The sequence below is a fragment of the Thamnophis elegans genome, chromosome 5 (genome assembly GCF_009769535.1).
Source record: "Thamnophis elegans isolate rThaEle1 chromosome 5, rThaEle1.pri, whole genome shotgun sequence".
NCBI lineage: Eukaryota > Metazoa > Chordata > Lepidosauria > Squamata > Colubridae > Thamnophis > Thamnophis elegans.
Window position 1 is genome coordinate 73,073,113 of NC_045545.1, and position 18,433 is coordinate 73,091,545.

At 49.4% G+C, this 18,433-nt stretch overlaps 1 protein-coding gene across 1 annotated transcript; it reads right to left on the reverse strand.

The window, feature by feature from the left end:
• Positions 1-7,225: 7,225 nt before the first annotated feature.
• MAFB (MAF bZIP transcription factor B) lies at positions 7,226-11,712 on the reverse strand. Its single transcript, XM_032218662.1, has 2 exons — positions 9,658-11,712; positions 7,226-9,247 (listed from the first exon to the last, which is right to left on the reverse strand). The coding sequence occupies exons 1-2, from the start codon at positions 10,629-10,631 to the stop codon at positions 9,193-9,195; spliced, it is 1,029 nt and encodes a 342-aa protein (XP_032074553.1). The 5' UTR covers positions 10,632-11,712; the 3' UTR covers positions 7,226-9,192.
• Between the last annotated feature and the right edge of the window lie 6,721 nt (positions 11,713-18,433).

The following is an 18,433-nucleotide window of genomic DNA, read 5'->3' on the forward strand; positions in this document are numbered from 1 at the left end:
CTTTATCAAGAAATATGGTTGAGAAAAAAGGAGAAGTTACAATATTCTAAAACATGTTTGCCTTACATTACAGTCTGGCAAGATTTTAGTTGGTGTGCTACGCAATCAAGGTCCTATTAGTACAGAAGTGCTATTAGTCATTAAAGACACTCCTGACATGCAAGGAAGAAGCAGCAAATAAATAAGTCTTGGATTCGCATTTTTGGAAAAAAAATAAATCCAGCTGATCAAAGACAATCTTTTCCTATTGGGTGTGATACACAGATTGCTTGTATAATTGAGCAGGCTGTTATGTATAAGAGTGTATTTATTTGAATGTCCCACTGTTTTTCTCATGGATCAGGTTGCACTTCCATTGCCCCAAATCCTTTCCTGTGAAGTTACGTCTTATGGATTTAAAGGTGGATAGGTCTTGGTACGCATATAGTCCATGACTACTTCGTTTTCATGTGAGTATGAAGGTACTAGGTCAAATTAAGCATCTAGGAAACTTATTCGAATTGTCTGATTTCTGCAATCCCAAGGAAAAGCATTTTGGCCTAACCTATCTCTCTCTCTCTCTCTCTCTCTCTCTCTCTCACACACACACACACACACACAGTAATAACCATAATGACTCATTTCACAGCACAGATGCAAATAAACACCCCAAACGAGAGTGTATATATTGCTCAGTGAATTTGACACACAAAGTGCTGAGTTGGGGAAATTCTATTCTAGGCTAATAGTGATTTTTGCTTGGATACAGCAATTTTTCAAAATAAGGAGCATGCCACCTTCAGCTCCTAGAGGAAAGGTGGAATATAAATCCAATGAATAATAACCTGAGAGAGGCGGGTAAATTTCCACGTTTGATGCCAGTGCAGGGTCCAGGATTCACAAGAGCGCTTTTCCGACCTGCTCAAGAGAGAATTGTGGGGAAGGGGCAATAAATTGAAGGTCTCAGCAGAGGGCAGCATTTGGCTAATCCTGTCTTAATTGCAGGCGAGCATATTCGGGCCTGGTTTGGCTTTGCATAAGAAACACCTAGAAAAATTCAAAGCTATAAGCTAGAATAGGAAGCAAAAATCAATCAATCAGTCAATCAATCACAGAACAGAGCAGTCATCAACCAATTCCATATTACTGCCAAGAAAATTCCAGGGAAGCATTCATGAAGTCATCCTGGGTAAGCTTTACACACCGAGTAACACTGGAGGGAAAGTGCTATGGAGAAACAACGGGAGGGATGACTGATCTGTGGCACATTTTTCTTCCTACTTTCCCTGGCTGATATTCATAGTTCCCTGTCTACTTCACTTGCCTCAATTCATGCAGGACACTTCCTATTTCTCTTGCCAAGAGAGGAAATGAATGTTCCTGCGGGTCAGTTTGTTCAGATGGGGAAGGGAAGGAGGTAAAAGAGCTCTCAGGGAAGGCAACCCAAGGGTCTTTAGACTACAAGCCCCATACTTCACCCTATCTTGTGGTGGATGATTACAATGGCCTGCAGAGCATCAGAGTGCCAAGACAAAAGGCTTGAATGGAAGAGAGCAATTTTGATGGGGGAGGGGGTGTTAAAGAAAGCTCCTGTGTATAGCATCATCCTTAAAGCAATTCCTTCCAGTGCCCCCAGATAGCCTGAACTACAATTTTCATCATTCACTGCCAAGATAGTATCCCAACTGGCTGGGGATGGTGAATATTTGCAATGGATTTAAGAGTGCTATAAACCTCAGAAGTCTGTATTTAACACAGAGGGCATTTTCTTTACATAAATATAATCCAACCATTCAATGCCCTGGAGCATGTGCAAAGAGCCTTTCCTTCAGAAAGGGGTAATGAGCACCTGCTTCACTTGTATGAAGACACACCAGAAGAAATAAAGCAGATACACACCTTGAGGGATTCTTCTTGGGTGGTTGTGCCCATATTTTTTTTCTGATTTGTATCCCAGGTATGTCTTCTTTTTTTATGTATTCACAACCAGGCCTGTACTAATATCTTGGAAGTATGACCTGCTGTGTCCAAGGATATATAATTGGAAGAGGGGGGATTTTCTTTTGATTCAAAAGTACAGCTAGTCCTTGACTTACCATGGTTCATTTAGTGACTGTTCAAAGTTACAGCGGTACTGAAAAAAGTGATTTATGACTGTTTTTCACAGTTATGATCTTTGCAGCATCCCCATAATCAGGTGACCAAAATTCAGACGCTCGGCAACTGGTTCCGACATATATCGGTTGCAGTGTCCCAAGATCCTGTCATCAACCTTTGGCAACCTTCTGACAAGCCAAGTCAAGGGGGGGAAGCCAGATTCCCTTAACTGGCTTACTAATCTAGCAACTGCAGTGATTCACTTAAGAACCACGACAGGAAAGGCTGTAAAATGGGGCAAAACTCGATTCACAAGTGTCTCTCACTTAGCAACATAAATTTGGGGCTCCATCATGGTCATAAGTTGAGGACTACCCCTACCACCCTTTGCAAGGAAAGCCAGCCCAGAAAGTGAGAATTGCACCTTCCTTGTTTTGTGTGTGTCCCCCCCCCCCCAGCAGCTGCTTGTGTCAACAGTTCTGCTGAATGGAGGCTCAGCTAGAAGTCAGTGTGCCTCACTTTCCGTGGGTCCCCTAGAGCCCATTCAGGGGCAGGTGCAAGTTAAGCCCCTAGCTGCTGAAAGGTAGGGAGGAGGGGTGAGGCTGCTGAGGGAAAGGTGAGCGGAAGCTTGACAGGGCTGGCTGGCTATTGGGGGGAGGGGGAGGCGGCAGGGAAGGTGGCTTGTTGTAAATCAAACTATCCCAAGGAAAGAGGAAGAGGAGGGTGAAGGAGGAGGTTGCAGCATGACACCGCCAAGGACTCATCTCGATGCCTCTGGTTAGGTGGCTCAGTAGCTGAGAAGTTGATCAGAAAGATCTGCAGTTCAAATCCCTAGTTTCCTGCGTGAGCTAGATGACCTCCAAGGTCCCTTCCAACTCTGTAACTGTTAAGGTTCTTTTGCCTTCAGTCCTACGTTTTACCAAAAGCATCTTCAAACCACAGCTGTCCCGGTGGGAGCCAAGTCAAGTCCGGAGTCGTCCCGTGGGAGCAAACGGATTAGTGACATTTGCCTTTTCTCCCCCCCCTCCCGACCCCTCCCAATTGGGTTGATCTGAATCGCCCAGGAGGATCCCTGATTGAAATGTCTACCCAGGGATGATTACCGAGCAATAAACCCCGTTGTTTCTAAGTAAATAACCTGGGTTTGGGCTACCAGTCGGAACCGTTTTTCAGAGTTCCTCCAATGCCGATAATAATTCATCGGTGGGCGGGTGCGTTCGTGATGGGGTTTTGTTTCTTAGCGCACGTTGCCCTCCCGTCAACGCGTTTTGCTTTTGTGATCTTCTGTGATTGTGCAGCCCCCAAGCGCCACAATCGCGTGCGAAAAAGGAAGGTTGGAAAAGAAAAGAGAACACTTTTACCAGGCTGCAAAGATTTTGGCTGCAAATTTTCCAACGGCAGCTGCGCTGCTGGAAAGAAATGTCAAAGGCCCCGGCGCTCTGCTGCCATCTAGGGTTCGTCCCGATTGATGCAGCCCAGACCTGCTGGGTATCCCCCCCCCCCCCGTTTCCTTTTCCTATTTCACCGCAAGACGCCTGTCAAAGCCGGGTAGCGCAGCTAAGAAAAAAAATACGCTCCTGCGCCCCGCCAGTGTGAAGTTTCACTTCTGCCTCTGATCTGGGAAGCGGGCAGCAACTTGGATTGCGGGATCACGGGGGCCTATTTCGAAATATCCCCCCCCCCCCCAAAAAAAACCTCTCTGCATGCAGCCTGGCAATTCTAGCAATTTTTTTTCTTCTTCTCAGAAATCAAGCTTATTCTAATTCAGTGTTTTCCAACCTGGACAAGTGGAAGATGGGTGGACTGCAAACTCCACCCATCTTCCAGTTGTCCAGATAGAGAATCACTGGCACGCGCGCACACAGAGAGAGAGAGAGAGTTCAGGCACCTTAACATGTGTCCCGTTCCTCCACCCCCAGCGACTTCTGGTAACCCTCCAACCGAAAGAAGGGTAGCTTTTATTTGGTGACTCACATTATGTCCTCCCTGTGTTCTTGTACAAAAACCTCATCGGAGGTTCCAACTAATTTTCCCCAAGTGGGTGAGCTCCCGCACTCCCGCTTCCCCAGCGTAACTTGAGAAGGGACTCCGTTCGTGTTTCAGCTTTCGATATAGGATCGGTGGGAACGCTCCTTTCCCTTTGAAGCAATCAAACCAATGAGTTCAATCCAATCCCCACAACGATAGCTCTGTGTTGGGCTTCTTCCCCGTTTCCTTTAACGGGCCCTTGACCTCAATGGTCCAAAACGACAAAGGCATTTGCCCGGCATGGCCTTCAGGGAAAAGCAATTGAAACGTCTCCAGGAGCCGAGGTTGGGAAGGGGGCTCGGGTAACCCTGCAGCGATGCAGCCTTCCCACCCGCTGACACACTTTTTACGCGAAGGTGTCCAAAAGGCCTCCTGCGCTTTTCTAAGGCCCAGTTTTCCCCGGTAGAAAGAAAGCGGGGGCCGGGTTGTGTGGAGGGCTGGGGGAATGTCGCTCAATTAGCTTCTGTGATGTATTCAGTGCACGCATGAGAGGACATTAATATGCGGTGGCAGTTCCCACGAACAATATTCCTCTTAGGCCTTCCGAATAGGCCGTGCGTGCCTTCCTCCGTAGGATAAGGGCGGCTTTTCTCTCTAAGCCTGGCCTTGCTCTTGCCCTCCGTGCTTCTTCCTAAACCACAAACTGACCACAAACCGGCTTCTAGCATTGCTGAGCTGCAGCCACCTCTGCAGGAGCTCAGCGAATCTAAAGTTGGACACGGTCGGTGGTGTGCTTTTTTCTCTCTTACACCCCCGTTTCACTGCTGAAAAAACCCTTCCCCTGCCTCTCGAGTGCTCTCTCTCTCCCCAACTTCTGAGTGGGGGGGGGGAATTAAAAGTGGGGGAGAGCCTTTCTGCCACTGGGGGCATCCAGTGACCCGCGAAAAGTCTCTCCCCCACTTTTACCCCCCCCCCCAACTCAGAAGTTAGGGGGAGAGAGAGCACTGGAAAGGCAGGGGAAGGATTTTGTCAGCAGTGAAACGGGTCGCCCCCCTATTCTGGGACGACCTGACCCTCCCGCTGCCAGTTCGGTGTCCAGGAAATCTCCGGGAGTTGAACTAAACTTCGAGATTAGCTATTTGTTTTTGTTTTTTTTTAAATATTATTATTTTAAAAATGGTCTGGGCTTACGGCGAACGGCCCAACCGAGGTGATTTCCGAGCGTTGATTTCTCACCAGCCGCCTCGTTGAGCGAACCGGGATTCACCTCAAACTAAGTTTTGAGGGGGTCTTTCTTTCTTTTCTTTTTAGAAAGAAGGCAGCCTTGCGAGTCCGAAGCCGCCGAACTAGGGGAGATTGCGGGACCTCTCTTAAGCACCGCAGCCGATTTGTAAATGGCACCCATCTTGTGTTGTGGTTGTTGTATCGTGTTTCAGGGTTTCCAAGGTTAGGGAAGGTAGCTTAGTCGGAGCGACTAAAATCATGGGAGGCAAATGTTCCTCACCGAGTATGTCCTACAATTGCCCGCCGGACTTGAAGTCGGCGAGCTGGGGCATACCCCTTTCCTTTCAGCCAGGGCGCACCGCTCTTGGGTGAAATTAAAGGCGGAAAATCGCTGCTCGAAACGCCGGTTGGCTTCGGCTCCAGCTGGTCGCGCTTTCTGACCGATGGGCGCTTTGTTTGTTTGATATCGGGGGTCTCGGTGGGGGGGAGGGGGGAGGGGGGAAAGCATAATTAAGCCCTTGCCTTTCGGCCGTTCCCACTCTTAATAGTGGTTGCCGCCGCCGCCAAAGGCTGGAGGCTTAATGGAGAGAAGTCGACCGGCGGCGGGGTGAGAAAGGGGGCACTTCCAGGAAGACCGAAATCCCTGCCTCCCTGTTGGAGAGTAAGGCAAGAACCAGGAAAAGTTCGCTCCTCGGGAAAGGCGTTACGAAGAAGCCCAGTTCCACAGAGGTGTTAGGAGCCTACACCGCTGTGGTGGCGGTGGTGAAGATTATGATAACTGGGCGCAGGGCCAGCCAGGTGTTCCAGCATTTTTATCCACCTATGGAGTCTTTCTCAAGATTGTGAACAATATAATATAATCCTCCCCCACCCCACCCCAAAAAAAGTGAGCTCAAAGGACTTTCAGGCCTGCTTCTGTCGGAAGTTTTACACACACTACCCCCCTTTAACCTTTCAAGATCTGGGCGATGTAACTCAGAGTGGACACCGTATCTGCTACTTACCCAAACCTCAGTGGGAAAGCTAGTCTGTGTAGTCACCATTTAAAACCTGGTGCGTGTTAGGGCAGGGATGCTGGTTAGGGGGCTTAAGTGGGTGTGGAGGTTAGAGAGTGATGCTGTGCTCAGGTAGAATGGTAGAATAGAGAAAGGCAAACCTAGAACCTAAAACAGATATGGACCTTAGCCGATGGGGAGTGGGTAGAAATGAGGGGGGGGACTTCAGGTGAAGAATGAACATTTTAGACACCACAATCACCACACATAAATACCTCTGCCTGCCCTGCTTTTGGGAATCCCTTTTCCTCTGCCACTCATCTCAAGCAAGGTCAAGTTGACATTTCCTCCAAGGGCCCAATACCTTTTCAGTGGAAACACTCTCGAGAAATGCAGGGACCCTTCCCTTGGCATTCAGGTAAAACTTGTTAGAATTGAAAGACCTGTCAGATTAAAAGAAGCTAGAAAGTTAGGAAAAAGAGGAATGTTATGGGTCATTGCCTCCCCAACCCCTTCAGTGTATTTTGCCATTAGGATTGTCTATACCATAAAGTAACAGTGTTATGCCTGTGATTTGCCTTGTTTAAATAATTATCTCAGTCCCACAACTTTCAATCAAACTCCTGTATATGTGAGAACAGGATTCAGGTACCATAATACATACATCTATGCTTCCAAACAAGCCCAGGGAATTCAGTGGTGTTTCAGGAATGGGGGGGGGGGAGTGTTTCCATCGGTTCATGAATCAAACCCTGAGTTGTGTTTCTTACAACTCTGTATAATTCGCCTGATTGGATGAGTTGGTGGCGGTGGCAGTCACCACCATCCTTATTTCTCACGTTCAAGAATAACCCTCAAGAAAAAATATACCCTTAAAAAATGCCATGTCAATAATATTAGTAAGCAAAAATAGGAAACAATTTTAATAACCAAGAGAAACAAAAACCAGAAACCAGTCTGAATAAAACTACAATAAGACCAAGAGGTGTTTTTTTTAATATTTTTCATATCATAAGCAGGATTTGAAATTGATCCCTTCAGAACGTTTACATGAAATAAAAACATTTTCTGCTGCTGCAATGCTGTGATTTCAACACAGTTGAATCCATAAAAACCCAAAAGTTTAGAGGGGTATTTTCTGATGCATGACTATTAATATTCACAATATTTAAAACTGCAAGCACCATGCTTTTCATTTTTCACGATTCTTGGTATTACTGTTAATTTATAAACTAATACAAACTCAAAATGCATCCGGCCAGCAGTGCCAGCAAATTCTAAAAGGAAACTAAAAAATAAAGGTTTTCATTTTGGTATTTTTGTCAGTGCAACGTAAAATCCTTTTACTGACCTGCAGGAGGAAAAAGAAGGGGGAGAAAAAAAAGGGGGGGGAATCACAAGAAATAATAATTATAATAAACACCCATAAATTGCCAAACTACTAAAAGTTTTGGCTACACTCACTGGCTGCGTGAAAAAGCAGAATAAACATTGCAAAAGCTAAACTTGGAAGCTGCAAAGCTAAAACCACCTTTTTGAAAGAGGAAAGCTGTCCTCCCCCTCCCATGTATTCTGAATTTATTCATCCTTTTACAGAGGCATAAACTTAAACTCTATTGGGAACTCTAATACACATGAGCTGCCTCTGATGCAGTCAGTGAAATTGACTCATGTTTTAGTTAAGAAACCCAGAGGCCAATTGTTGCTTTGGAGAAGAGAGAAAAATAATTGCAAATCTTTCTTTTTCTGAGCCAACAATGAAATCAGGTGGCCCACATGGATGGCTGGGTCATGAATGATGGACTGTAGCAGGACCCAATCACTAAAACTATCCCTTGTTGCCACTTAAAAATATATTTCTCTCAAATTAATGTCTTTTTTTTAAAAAAATCAAAAAGTGACTTATAAACATTGGAAGTTACTTGGAAGTTAAATCCAACTGGATACAAAGGAACCTGGTTCTATCTAGTCTGGTCTTTAATTTCAGCAGATTTGACCTCCAAGTAATTTAATTAAGATTGGAGAATTAAAAGTGGCAAAGGGGAAAAAAAAACTCTTTCTGCCCCAACAAAAACCAAAATGAAAACTAAATGAACAAAAAGAACCTACAGCTTTTAAAAGTGCACCGAATATACAAGGATGTTTTCTGAATGCAAAATGCCCAGAATTTTTTCTTTTTGTAGGTTATGATTTGTCTGCAACAAATGATCACTGAAAACCAGCCTGCTGAAATGTTCTTGTGTTTTCGCCCTGTGCAGATTTTATGTGGTGTGGCTGATATTTACAAGCTAACACAGAGCCCAATTCCCCCCCCCCCAGCTGTTCTCTTATGCAGCAGCCTCATTGATCTCTGTGAAACTTGCACAGGAGACATGCCTAGTGGGTTGAGCTCCCAAATTTTTTTTAAAGAAAAATAAAGCTAATAGAGAGATAGAACAAGCAGTTGTATGTGCAATTAAAAAGAAGGGTTTTTATATAGAATTTGTGACAGTTTCTTATTCAAAGAAACAAACAACAGTACAACAAAAAAAAGTATGGTCGGTGATCAACGACATGCGAAATTCTTAAACAAGAAAATGGTACAAAATAGAAGTTACCATACATGTCCAGCATGCAGGATTAATATTTTTAATGCAGATTTTTTTTTGTTTTCTCTATATAATCAAGCAGGCAATAAAACTGAGGAGGCTTCTGTCTCTCTCTCTCTCTCTCTCTCTCTCTCTCTCTCTCTCTCTCTCTTTAATTTCCTTCCCTATTTTACTAGCTCGCATAGTTAAGTCCCATCTCAATTCTGTCTTTTTCAAAGCAGGCAATCTATGAAAAACCTGCATACATTGTCCTTGCTCCTTTTCCAGGCTACGGGTGCACTTCCCCCCTCGCATGTGTTCTTCCGTGTTGTTGTTTTTTTAGGAACTCCAAAGTGGGTATTCTAGATGGCTTGTCCGGTGCCCGTCCCTTTGTTTTGCAAAGTCCAGGATAAAGTTCTACAAGCAAGCAATCAAGTTGTATAAAAAACTTTTTACCAGAGAGACCTTTCCTTCCCCCCCCCTCCCCACCTATCTCTCCCTCCCCAAAGCCCCTTTGGCTGCCAAGCGGCCGATTAAGAGGAAAAGTTGTACCCTTTCCCTTCCGCCCTTCAGAGCTAAGCTAGAAACACAAGGTGCTGCCGCAGAGGTTTCCCCTCGCAGTCCTGGCCTGGAGGAAGCCCACCCTTTCCCCAGGCCTCGCAGTCATTCTTCTGACTCTCTTTTTTCTCAACCTTAAACTCGCTGCTGGCTCGAGAGGGTAGATGGATGGAGATGTCAGCGGAGGAGGAGAGAAGGGAAGCAAGTGGGGAGTAGCGGATGGGTGGGTGGGTGGGTTGGGGGTCTTGGTGTTTTTTTTAAGGACTCACATGAAGAACTCGGGAGACGACGGGTTGTCGCTAGTGGATCCAGCCTCTCGGAAACCATTGCTGGCCAGTTTCTCGCACTTGAGCTTGTAGGCGTCTCTTTCTCTGGCCAGCCGGGTCACCTCTTGCTTGAGCTGTTCTACCTGCTGAATCAGTTGGGTCTTCTCGTTCTCCAGGTGATGCTTCTGCTGGACCCGCTTGTACCTGCAAGACTGGGCGTAGCCGCGGTTCTTCAAGGTCCGCCTCTTCTGCTTGAGGCGGATCACTTCGTCCTTGGTGAAGCCCCTCAGGTGCCTGTTGAGCTCCCGCACCGACATGGAGACCAGCTGGTCGTCGGAAAACCGGTCCTCCACGCTGCTAGAAGACGAGGCGGAGGAGGAGGCGGAGGAGGAAGGGTGAGGAGGGTGCGCGCTCTGCATCTGCTGGGAGGAACTGGACGAAGTAGAGGGGGTGGGGGAGGCCTGGTGGTGGTGCGGGTGGTGGTGATGGTGCGGGTGGCCGGCGCCGGACAGGTCTTCGTGGGGGACCCCTCCGTACGGGTGGTGATGGTGATGGTGGTGATGGGGATGGTGGTGATGGTGGGCAGCGGCCGCCCGGAAGCTCTCGAAGCTCTGGAGCTGCTGGGGCACTTGGTGGGACCCGATGAGGGCTTCCACGGCATCCTCCGGCGTCAGGTTGAGCGTCTCAGGGTTCATCTGCTGGTAACTGTTGGCCATCCAGTAGAGGTCCTCCAGGTGCGTCTTCTGCTCGGTGGGGCTGAAGCTGGGCGAGGAGGGCACCGAGCTGCAAGGGGTGCTGATGGGGGTGGAAGACACCGAGCCGGCGGGCTGGAGGCGGGTGCAGTGCCGGCCGGAGCGATCGGCTCGGCCGAGCGGCTCTTTCTTCACGTCAAATTTCATCAGGTCGAAGTCGTTGACGTACTCCATGGCCAGGGGGCTGGTGGGCAGCTCGGGGCCGATACTGAGCTCGGCAGCCATCGCGCGGCGGTGCAGCGGCGGCGGGAGCGGCTCCCCTCCGGGTCGGAGAGAGGGAGGGAAAAGGAGGTGGTGTCCCCTCGTCGTCGCCTCACTCCAGGGCCTCGGCTTTCTCGTGGGGGGGGGGGGGGGAGCCCAGACAAGTCCGAAGAAAACTTTCTTCCCCTCCTCCTGCTCCTCTTCTTCTTCTCTGTGCGTCGCCGAGCCCGGGAGCTGCCGAGCCAAAGCAGGCGAGGGAGACCAGCGCACACGAGGGCTGCGGCCGCTCTGCTTCTGTCTGCTGCCGCTGCTGCTTTCGCCTTCTCTCTAACGGAGAGACCGCAGCGCTAGGCAAAAAAAGCAAAGAGAGAAAGAGGGCAAAGGCAGCCTGCCCGATTTCGCTTTCCTGGTCAGTAACCCCCGCTGGCCGAAGGAAGGAAGGAAGGAAGGAAAATCCTGCGAGGGCGGACTGAGCTGCTGCTGCTGCTGCGGTGCCCCTTCTTCCCCCTTCAGGGGGAAAATCTTTCGCTGGGTTTCAAAACAAAACAAAAAAAAAACAGAAGAAAGATGAATTTCTCTGCGCCTCTTTTCGTGCTTTTCTTTTGTAAGTCCGGCTCTTTTTCAACCCGCGGCGGCGGCGGCGATTTCCCCCTGCAAACTTTTTGCTTCGCCCCGGCAACTGGGTGAAAAAAAGGTGGGCGATTGGCTGCCGTCAGGATCAGCGCTGGGAAAGGGGAGGGAGGGGAGGAAGGAAAAAAAAGGGAGGAAGGCGCCCCACCACCACCACCGCCACCTCCTCCTCCTCCTCCTCCTCCTCGGCGCTCAGCTCCCAGCCGCAGCCTCCAGCGCTGGGATTGAACAGCTGTGATTCGCCCAGCCGCCCCACTTGGTGCCTTATATTGTTTCCCCGACTGACACTCAAGGCGAAAGGGGCGGGCCGGAGGAGCGCTCCGACCAACCGTTCCTGGGGTAGCCGGGGTGGGCGGGGCTTTTCTTGAAAGAGACTGACAGCTCCCAGCCAGTCAGATGACGAGCAGCTGGAGGAGAAGCCCGCGGAGCGGAGTTCCAGCTGCGCGGGTTGTGTTTTGGCTGCTTTAATCTTCCCGAACCCTCAGCTTCCCAACCCCCTCCCTCCTCCCTCCGCAGTCAGGAAAGGTCTCTCGGCCCTGATTTCTTTTCCACCGCGGCCCCTCCCCCCCACTTCCTACCTATTACACGGAAAGGTTAGTTGGGATTCTTGTAATAATTGGGTCATCCCCGCGGCCTGCAAAGAGTGATTTTTACAACAGCCCAGGAAAAGAAGGGGGTAATAATAATAATAATTAGAAAGTGGCACTTTCCTCCTTGGGAAGGGAGGCGAGCGTTTAAAGTTCCCATAAAGTGAAATCGCTTCGCACGTGTGTATGTGAGAGAGAGAGGGAGAGACGGAGAGGAAGGGAGAGAGAAAGAGTAAGAGGGGGGGGCAGAGGTAAAAGAAACGGCGAGGAGAAAAATATGGTTTCACCTTCCAATCCTCCCCATACTTTTGAATGTCCCACTCAACGCCCGGAGAGGTGACGACTTGCCTCTGCCGTTCAGCAAGTTGCAACGAAGTTGTGATTCTATCGAATCAAAATCAAAGCTGGAACGAGAGACGGAAAAGCGATCCTAAATGTGGAATTGCCTTTAAAAGCGAGGAAGCAGAACGGCAACGCTAATTCCTGGCTGAGATTGAAAGGAAAGCGGGGGGGGGGGGGTGTTAGAATTGCTTCTGGGGACGGGCTGAGACTCCCCCGCTCCCCCTCCCCCGTTGCCTGCCACTATTGCATGCAAAAGAGACCTTATTCTGTATGGAGGGTTTTTTTCCCCCAAGGGGGCGGGGGGGGGTCGCCGTCAGTATTTTTGTTTGAACATTTTGTAACGATTAAGGGAGATTAAGTCTCTCTCGCGTTTTCATCTCCTCCCCCTCCCCCCTCCCCCCGCTGCTCTGCTCCAAACAGACATAAAGCGCGACCCCAAGTGGTCACACGAAAAATCGCATCCAGTAAAGGCGGGTGGAAGAGAGAAAATTCCCTATCCAAGTCTAGAAATGAAACGAAGCCCAGGTGTAAGGCGAGCCCCTTGCAAAGGACGTGCGAAGCGAAGGGGCTCTTGCTGCGCGTTGCAATGCCCACCCTTGCTAAACACGAGCAGCATTTTAACACCAAGCTTTCGCTCTCACGGGAGCTCGTTTTATCCCTTTACCTGCCACCTGGACCCAGGCGCTCGCATGCACCACACAAAAAGGGATTTTCTTGATCGCTTCTTCAGAGAATACGGTGGTTTATATATTGATCCGATTGAACTGTTGACCTCCTCGGCTTTTTATTTTCAGGGGCAGAAAAAGAGAAAAGTTAACGATGCAAAGCGCGTTCTTCTTTTATCAGGAATGGCCAGGGAGTTTCATCTTACCCAACCCGGGGAGCGCTAGGCTTTGTACGCGAAGAAACGAAGGCGGCTTCGTCCAGAAGTGAATTCAAGGACGGGGTCAGAAAACCCACCGGTTCTCTCCTGGTTTTTGTTTTCATCCCGGCCCCTAAACGCGTGTATTTCGGGAGCGATGTGGCCCTGACACGCTGCAACCCGAGATACCCTTGGTTCGAAATGAATGCTAATAAAACCAATGGGATCGGGTGGTCTTGCTTCTAGGAAGCTGCTCAAGGTTCGGGGACTTGAGGAAGGAGAAGGGAAGGGGGAGGAAAACTCTTGGGGATCTCTTGGGGGGATCTCCGGAGGTCGAGAGACGTGACTTTGGCGTAAAAGGATGCTTGTTTTCCCCTTTTTAAACCGAAGGCGATTGCTTCTGAGGAACCAAGTAAAAGGTTCTCACAATCCACCGCCTCTTCCCCACTTTATAAGGGGAGAGAAAACTTGCAGGCCGAAGGTAAAACTTAAGTTGGGAGCCGTCTCCTAATGCGCTCTGCCAGACGGAAAGGAAAGCCAAAACTGGGATACATATCCAAGTTTTGGGGCGAAAGGTGCCTGCCCGTTTCCTTCCTCCGACGCCAGTGGGAACATTTCTAGTTCTAGAAGCGCCTTCCTTTGCTCCCATGGCTAACTTCCTGCACTCGCTCAGGGGCAAAGAAACCGTGGAGGTCATCCGGGCGGCCTCTCAGGAAAGGGAACTGGAGCGTTTAAAACTTCCCTCTTTCCCGGCTGGTTGAGGTTTCTCCTCCTCGATTTTGCTTCCCCATCCGCTGAATCGTTCCCGAGCAAGTGGCCTTGTCCGTCCACTCGCCGTCCCTGCCCTCATAAGCAACGGGGTAAGAACTTGGAAGAGAGGGGTGCGAGTTCGAATCCGACCCGAGCCCTGTTCGGCGGGCCAAACGCTTATGGATCATCGGACCCTCCTGAGTTCTAAACGGAAGGGGGAAACTCCGCAGCCAGAGTTCCCGGGGAAGGAAAGCGCCTTAGGCCCATCTTTGGCGCAAAGCCCTCGGGTTCCCGGGGTATTTAAGCGGGAACCAAATGCCACCAGAAACCGGGGAGCCCATCATTTTAAGAGAATCTTAGGATCGACTTTCTTAACTTTGCCCTTGTTTCTTCGCGAGTTCAGTGGGAGTGACTTGCCCAGAAGGCTGCGCCTGGGATTGGCGCCCTTAACTTCAATCCAGTTAGGATCGCATGTCCTTAATTTATGAACAAGATCCCCGTAGGCTCTCTATTGAGATTTATTGTTGCTGTTGTTGTTCTTGTTTGTCATCGGGATTTCCGATCTGTACAATTCCTTTGATTTCACAGTCCGATCCTAAACACCCGCGCTCTGAAGAAATGCCCATCGAGTTCAATTCCCACCCTAAACGAGTTTCCTGCCTTGGAATCGACCAAGCGATTGCTGGTGGATGGGTGGATGGGGACGATCCGTTTTCGGATTATTATTTATCACAGATCGTCACCCCCCCCCCGCCTTTTGCGATAACGCTAGGGAGCCTTTTGGAAACGCACAGCATGAGACGCGCCTCCTGAAGGTTTTTTTTTTTTTTTTTGCGGCAGCCTGGCCGCCACAAAAGATCCCAAGATTTGAGAGCGAGGGCACCAAAGACTGAGTCTCAAAAGAAAACTCTCGGGTAAGGCGGCACCCTGGTGGAAAAGCGAGTAGCCTGAGCGCTTCCCTTCCTTGCTTGCCGGAAAAGAAAGTGCCCTTCAGCGCACATCCCCTCGCCGCCGCCGCCGCCGCCGCCACCGCCCTCCCCTCCCCCGGCACAGTTGTTTCCTGGCGCTTAGTAGCCAGACCGCGCGATCCGTGGAGAGCCGAGCTGTTTGCCGGCATCCTCGCTTAAGCATTCAGTAGTCAAACCACTGCACTTCTCGTGGGGCAGGGGGGAGTGGCGGGCGGGAGGAGGGGCATAGGGCCCCGCTCCATGCAAAGGTAGAGAGCCGGTCTGGAGGTGTTTTTTTTCCTTAACACCCCCGCACTCTCAATTAATTCTTTGTAAATTAAATCCTTCCTTCCTTCCCCACTGAAGGTTTCCAGGAGCCTCCCCGGCGGGCTTTTCTCAGCGCTCTTCTCGTTTGTCATAAACTATGTAGGCAGTCATAAAAAGGCGCTCCCCTCCCTCTGTTTCAATAGCCTTTTTATTCCTACTCATTAACGGTTTAAAGAGAGACTTCCTTCGCGAAATGTGGGCACATTTGGACGAAACCTCCCCCCCCCAATCTCTGGTTTAATTATGAATTGGGTTCCTGGAACTTCCAAAGATTTTGGGTCTCCTTTTCTCTCAATTTACAGGCTGATTTAAATCACTGTGGATGCTTTGTAATTTAAATTGCCAAAACTGAATCCGCTCCGGGATTATAAAAGATGAGAGCGTCCCTAGACTTAATACACAAATACGAGAGGAGACAAATAACCCAAAAGTTATACAACCCCGATCTTTCAAAAAAAAACAAAAACACCACTATTAAATGGAACTTTCATACTCTTTGGTAGCGGAAGCCCAAAGACGAGTCAGAATGGATCGGATGTCAGTGCTGAGTCGCACTGGTCCTCGAGCTGCAAAGCGATTCGCTTCGCCAGAGTCCTTGGTCCACAAGAGCATCTCAGAAGTTTTGGAAGTCAAGAGACATTCGTAGGATAGCTTAGTGTTATGTGCCTTGAGCGCCAAACATGCCTTGTTTTTTAAACCTGGGATTTCCGCTGCCACCCTTTGGGGTTTGGGGTCTGTTGAGACTCGCAACCTGAATTGAACGTGCAAGTGTTGGCGTTCGCACACGTTATTTCCAAAGAAGTCGCTTTGACCAGCAAGCTTGTTAGAGGCGCACTCCCAAGGAATAAAGCACCTGTTAGAGTTGGGGGATCTCCCTCCTCTTGTCGGTCCCCAGAGAATGAAGTGAAGATAGCATTGCACAAAACAACAACGCGCGATTCTTTTGCGCTTGAGATCTCTCTCTGAGATCCCGAAGGGCGACTTGGAGACTTACTCCCATGCACCGCCCGACGGATTGAAAATAACCTTTCGATTCAAAGATGGATTACTTGAAAGGGAACCTTCTCTGCTTAGGAAATGTGTTTAGAACAGGATGAGCTCTTCTTCAGGAGGTCTTTAAATTGAACGCAGCCCGTGATGGTACCCTAATCCACACCTCAATTCATTTAATCTACTCTCATTTACACTCCCCTGAACTGAAAGGGAATGGGTGCCTCGATCTCCGGACTGAACCCGAATCTTACAGATAGTGAGAGTGGAAAGCGCCAGCTCCATATCTTACTTACACCTGAGTCAATTTCATAAGCGGGTTTCACTCAGAGAAGCTGCGTTAGACAGCAAGGGCAGCGGTGGGTTCAGTGAGGCTAATCTACAAGTCCGTTGACCCCCAGACCTCAGCCTTATTTTAGTAAGTAAGGGAGAAAAAGAAGGGTGGTGGAAGTCCCATCCCCACACGCAGGCGCGCGTTCTCCCTGGATCCGCAAAGTTTCGCAGCTAAGCAGGGATCGCTGCGAGGCAGCCCAGCGCAGCATCTACGAGCGGCGGGTTCAGTGCACAATTGGCCAGGCGGAGGCACTCCGGAGCGAAATTGCTATGGGCTTTCGAGGGAACGGCGGTGTAATTCGTACAGGGGTCTCTGTGGGGTATTTGGTCCCATCCCGTGAAAAGCACAAATGCTTTTATTCCAGAGTCACACACCTGATGTTTCTACTAGTCCTTCTAAAAGTAGAGGAATCCCCTTTATAAAAGGAGAGGATCCGAACCACAGCGGCGAGATTTAAAAGAAAAACCCATCCCGACGTCTTTGGGATGGCGGGTTTGTCTTCTGAAGATCGCAGCCGCGGATAAGCCCGGCAAATTTGAAACGAAATCCTATCCACCCACTTAAAACAAATCTATTTCAGAAACGAGAGTGACATCTTCAGTCGATCTCTGCTGGCGATCTGAGGGGGAGGGGAGGCGCCGTCAAGACTGAGAGACGGGACAGTTCCTTTTTTCATCGGAAGGGTAAAAAAAAAAAAAAAGGACAGTGGATACTCTTTCGGATTCGTGTCCAAAACGAGAGGTTGTGGGGGGGGGGTGTCTTCATTTGCTCAGTTTGTAACGCCAGAGAAACTAAAGGGAAGGGTAGATTAGCACAGGATAACACGAGACATCCTCTGTTTCCAAGCTCTTCCATTTAAAAAAAAATACACACACACCCCAAATTAACAAACCCTCGACTTGCCCCTTGAACTGCCACTAGGATGTGGGAGAGGGTTTTACTCTCGATCGGTTGATTTTGAGACGCACTTAGATCAGTTGAACGAGGAAGATCTCTCACCCATGTGACTTCGGGCAGAAATGGGCTCACCTGTTTAGTTTCGCAAAGCCAGATCCAAAGTTTATTTAATGGGAGGGAGGGACGCATATCAAGAAATGTATGGCCGCTGAAAAAATCGAGGAGGAATTTAATGCCCAAATCACACGTTTGCAACTAAGGAAAAGTTTCCTTTTTTATATATCTCTGCCCCCTCCCCCGCTATAAGTGCTCAACCGGGGGGGGGGAGCGTCCCTGGAATCCTATTTGAACCCACCCACCCCCCGAGACTCCGCAGAGCGGCGAAGCTTCACCGTTGCTGTCGCGCTCCCCATCTGGCCTTGGCGATCCTTACCTAGCTCCCTCCCTACTTAATCAGTGCAAGCGGTCCGTTAGCTTACGCAGCCAGCCAGGCAGCGAGCGCTGCTTAAGGGGGTTGGAATCCTGCGATGCTTTTTTCGGCCCGGTTCTCTTAGGGGATAGATGTGGGGGGGGGGGCTTGCCCTTGTTTCGGAGCGCAGGTTTTAAGAGAAGTCAAAAGAGGGCGGCGGAGGGAGGGAGGAAGGGATTGGGGGGGAGGAAAGAAATTTGGAAGAAATATGGCGCCACTTTGGCTGCGTTTGTCTATATCAGAAGCAAGGAAAAAAAACCCAGCGGCCTCTGGGTTTAGTTCTGCTATGGGTTTCTCTCTTTCGTGCCCCCACCCTCCCCCGCCCTTAGTTAATCATCGATTCCATATCAAGGGATGGGCTTTGCAAGAATCAGGCGTGGGGAGAAAGGGGAGCCTTGAAGTGGAAGTAGCCCACGCGTGTAAGTTTTCAGTTTAGCACTTTGATTCTTTTCTGCACCTCTCTTCCTTTCTCTCTCTCTCTCTCCCAGGACTGGAGGCACGGTGCAAGTCCGATGTTTTCTTTCTCTCCTTTTCCTCCTTGCAAATGTTTTGACTTTGGCCTCAAAGGCTCGGGAGACAGGACCCTCCCTCCAGTTTGACTGACCCGATTCCAGGCGAGCAACCGGGGGTCAGATGTGGACCTCTCCTAGGGAAAAAGCCTTTAACCAAGGTAGGTCTCCCTCAAGAAAAG

Bases quoted from the DNA above. Each gene is read 5' to 3' on its own strand.
- MAFB (XM_032218662.1), bottom strand. From the start codon at position 10,631: ATGGCTGCCGAGCTCAGTATCGGCCCCGAGCTGCCCACCAGCCCCCTG. The intron at 9,248-9,657 runs GTGAGTCCTTAA...GCTTGCTTGTAG, and splicing joins TCGTCTCCCGAGTTCTTCAT to AACTTTATCCTGGACTTTGC.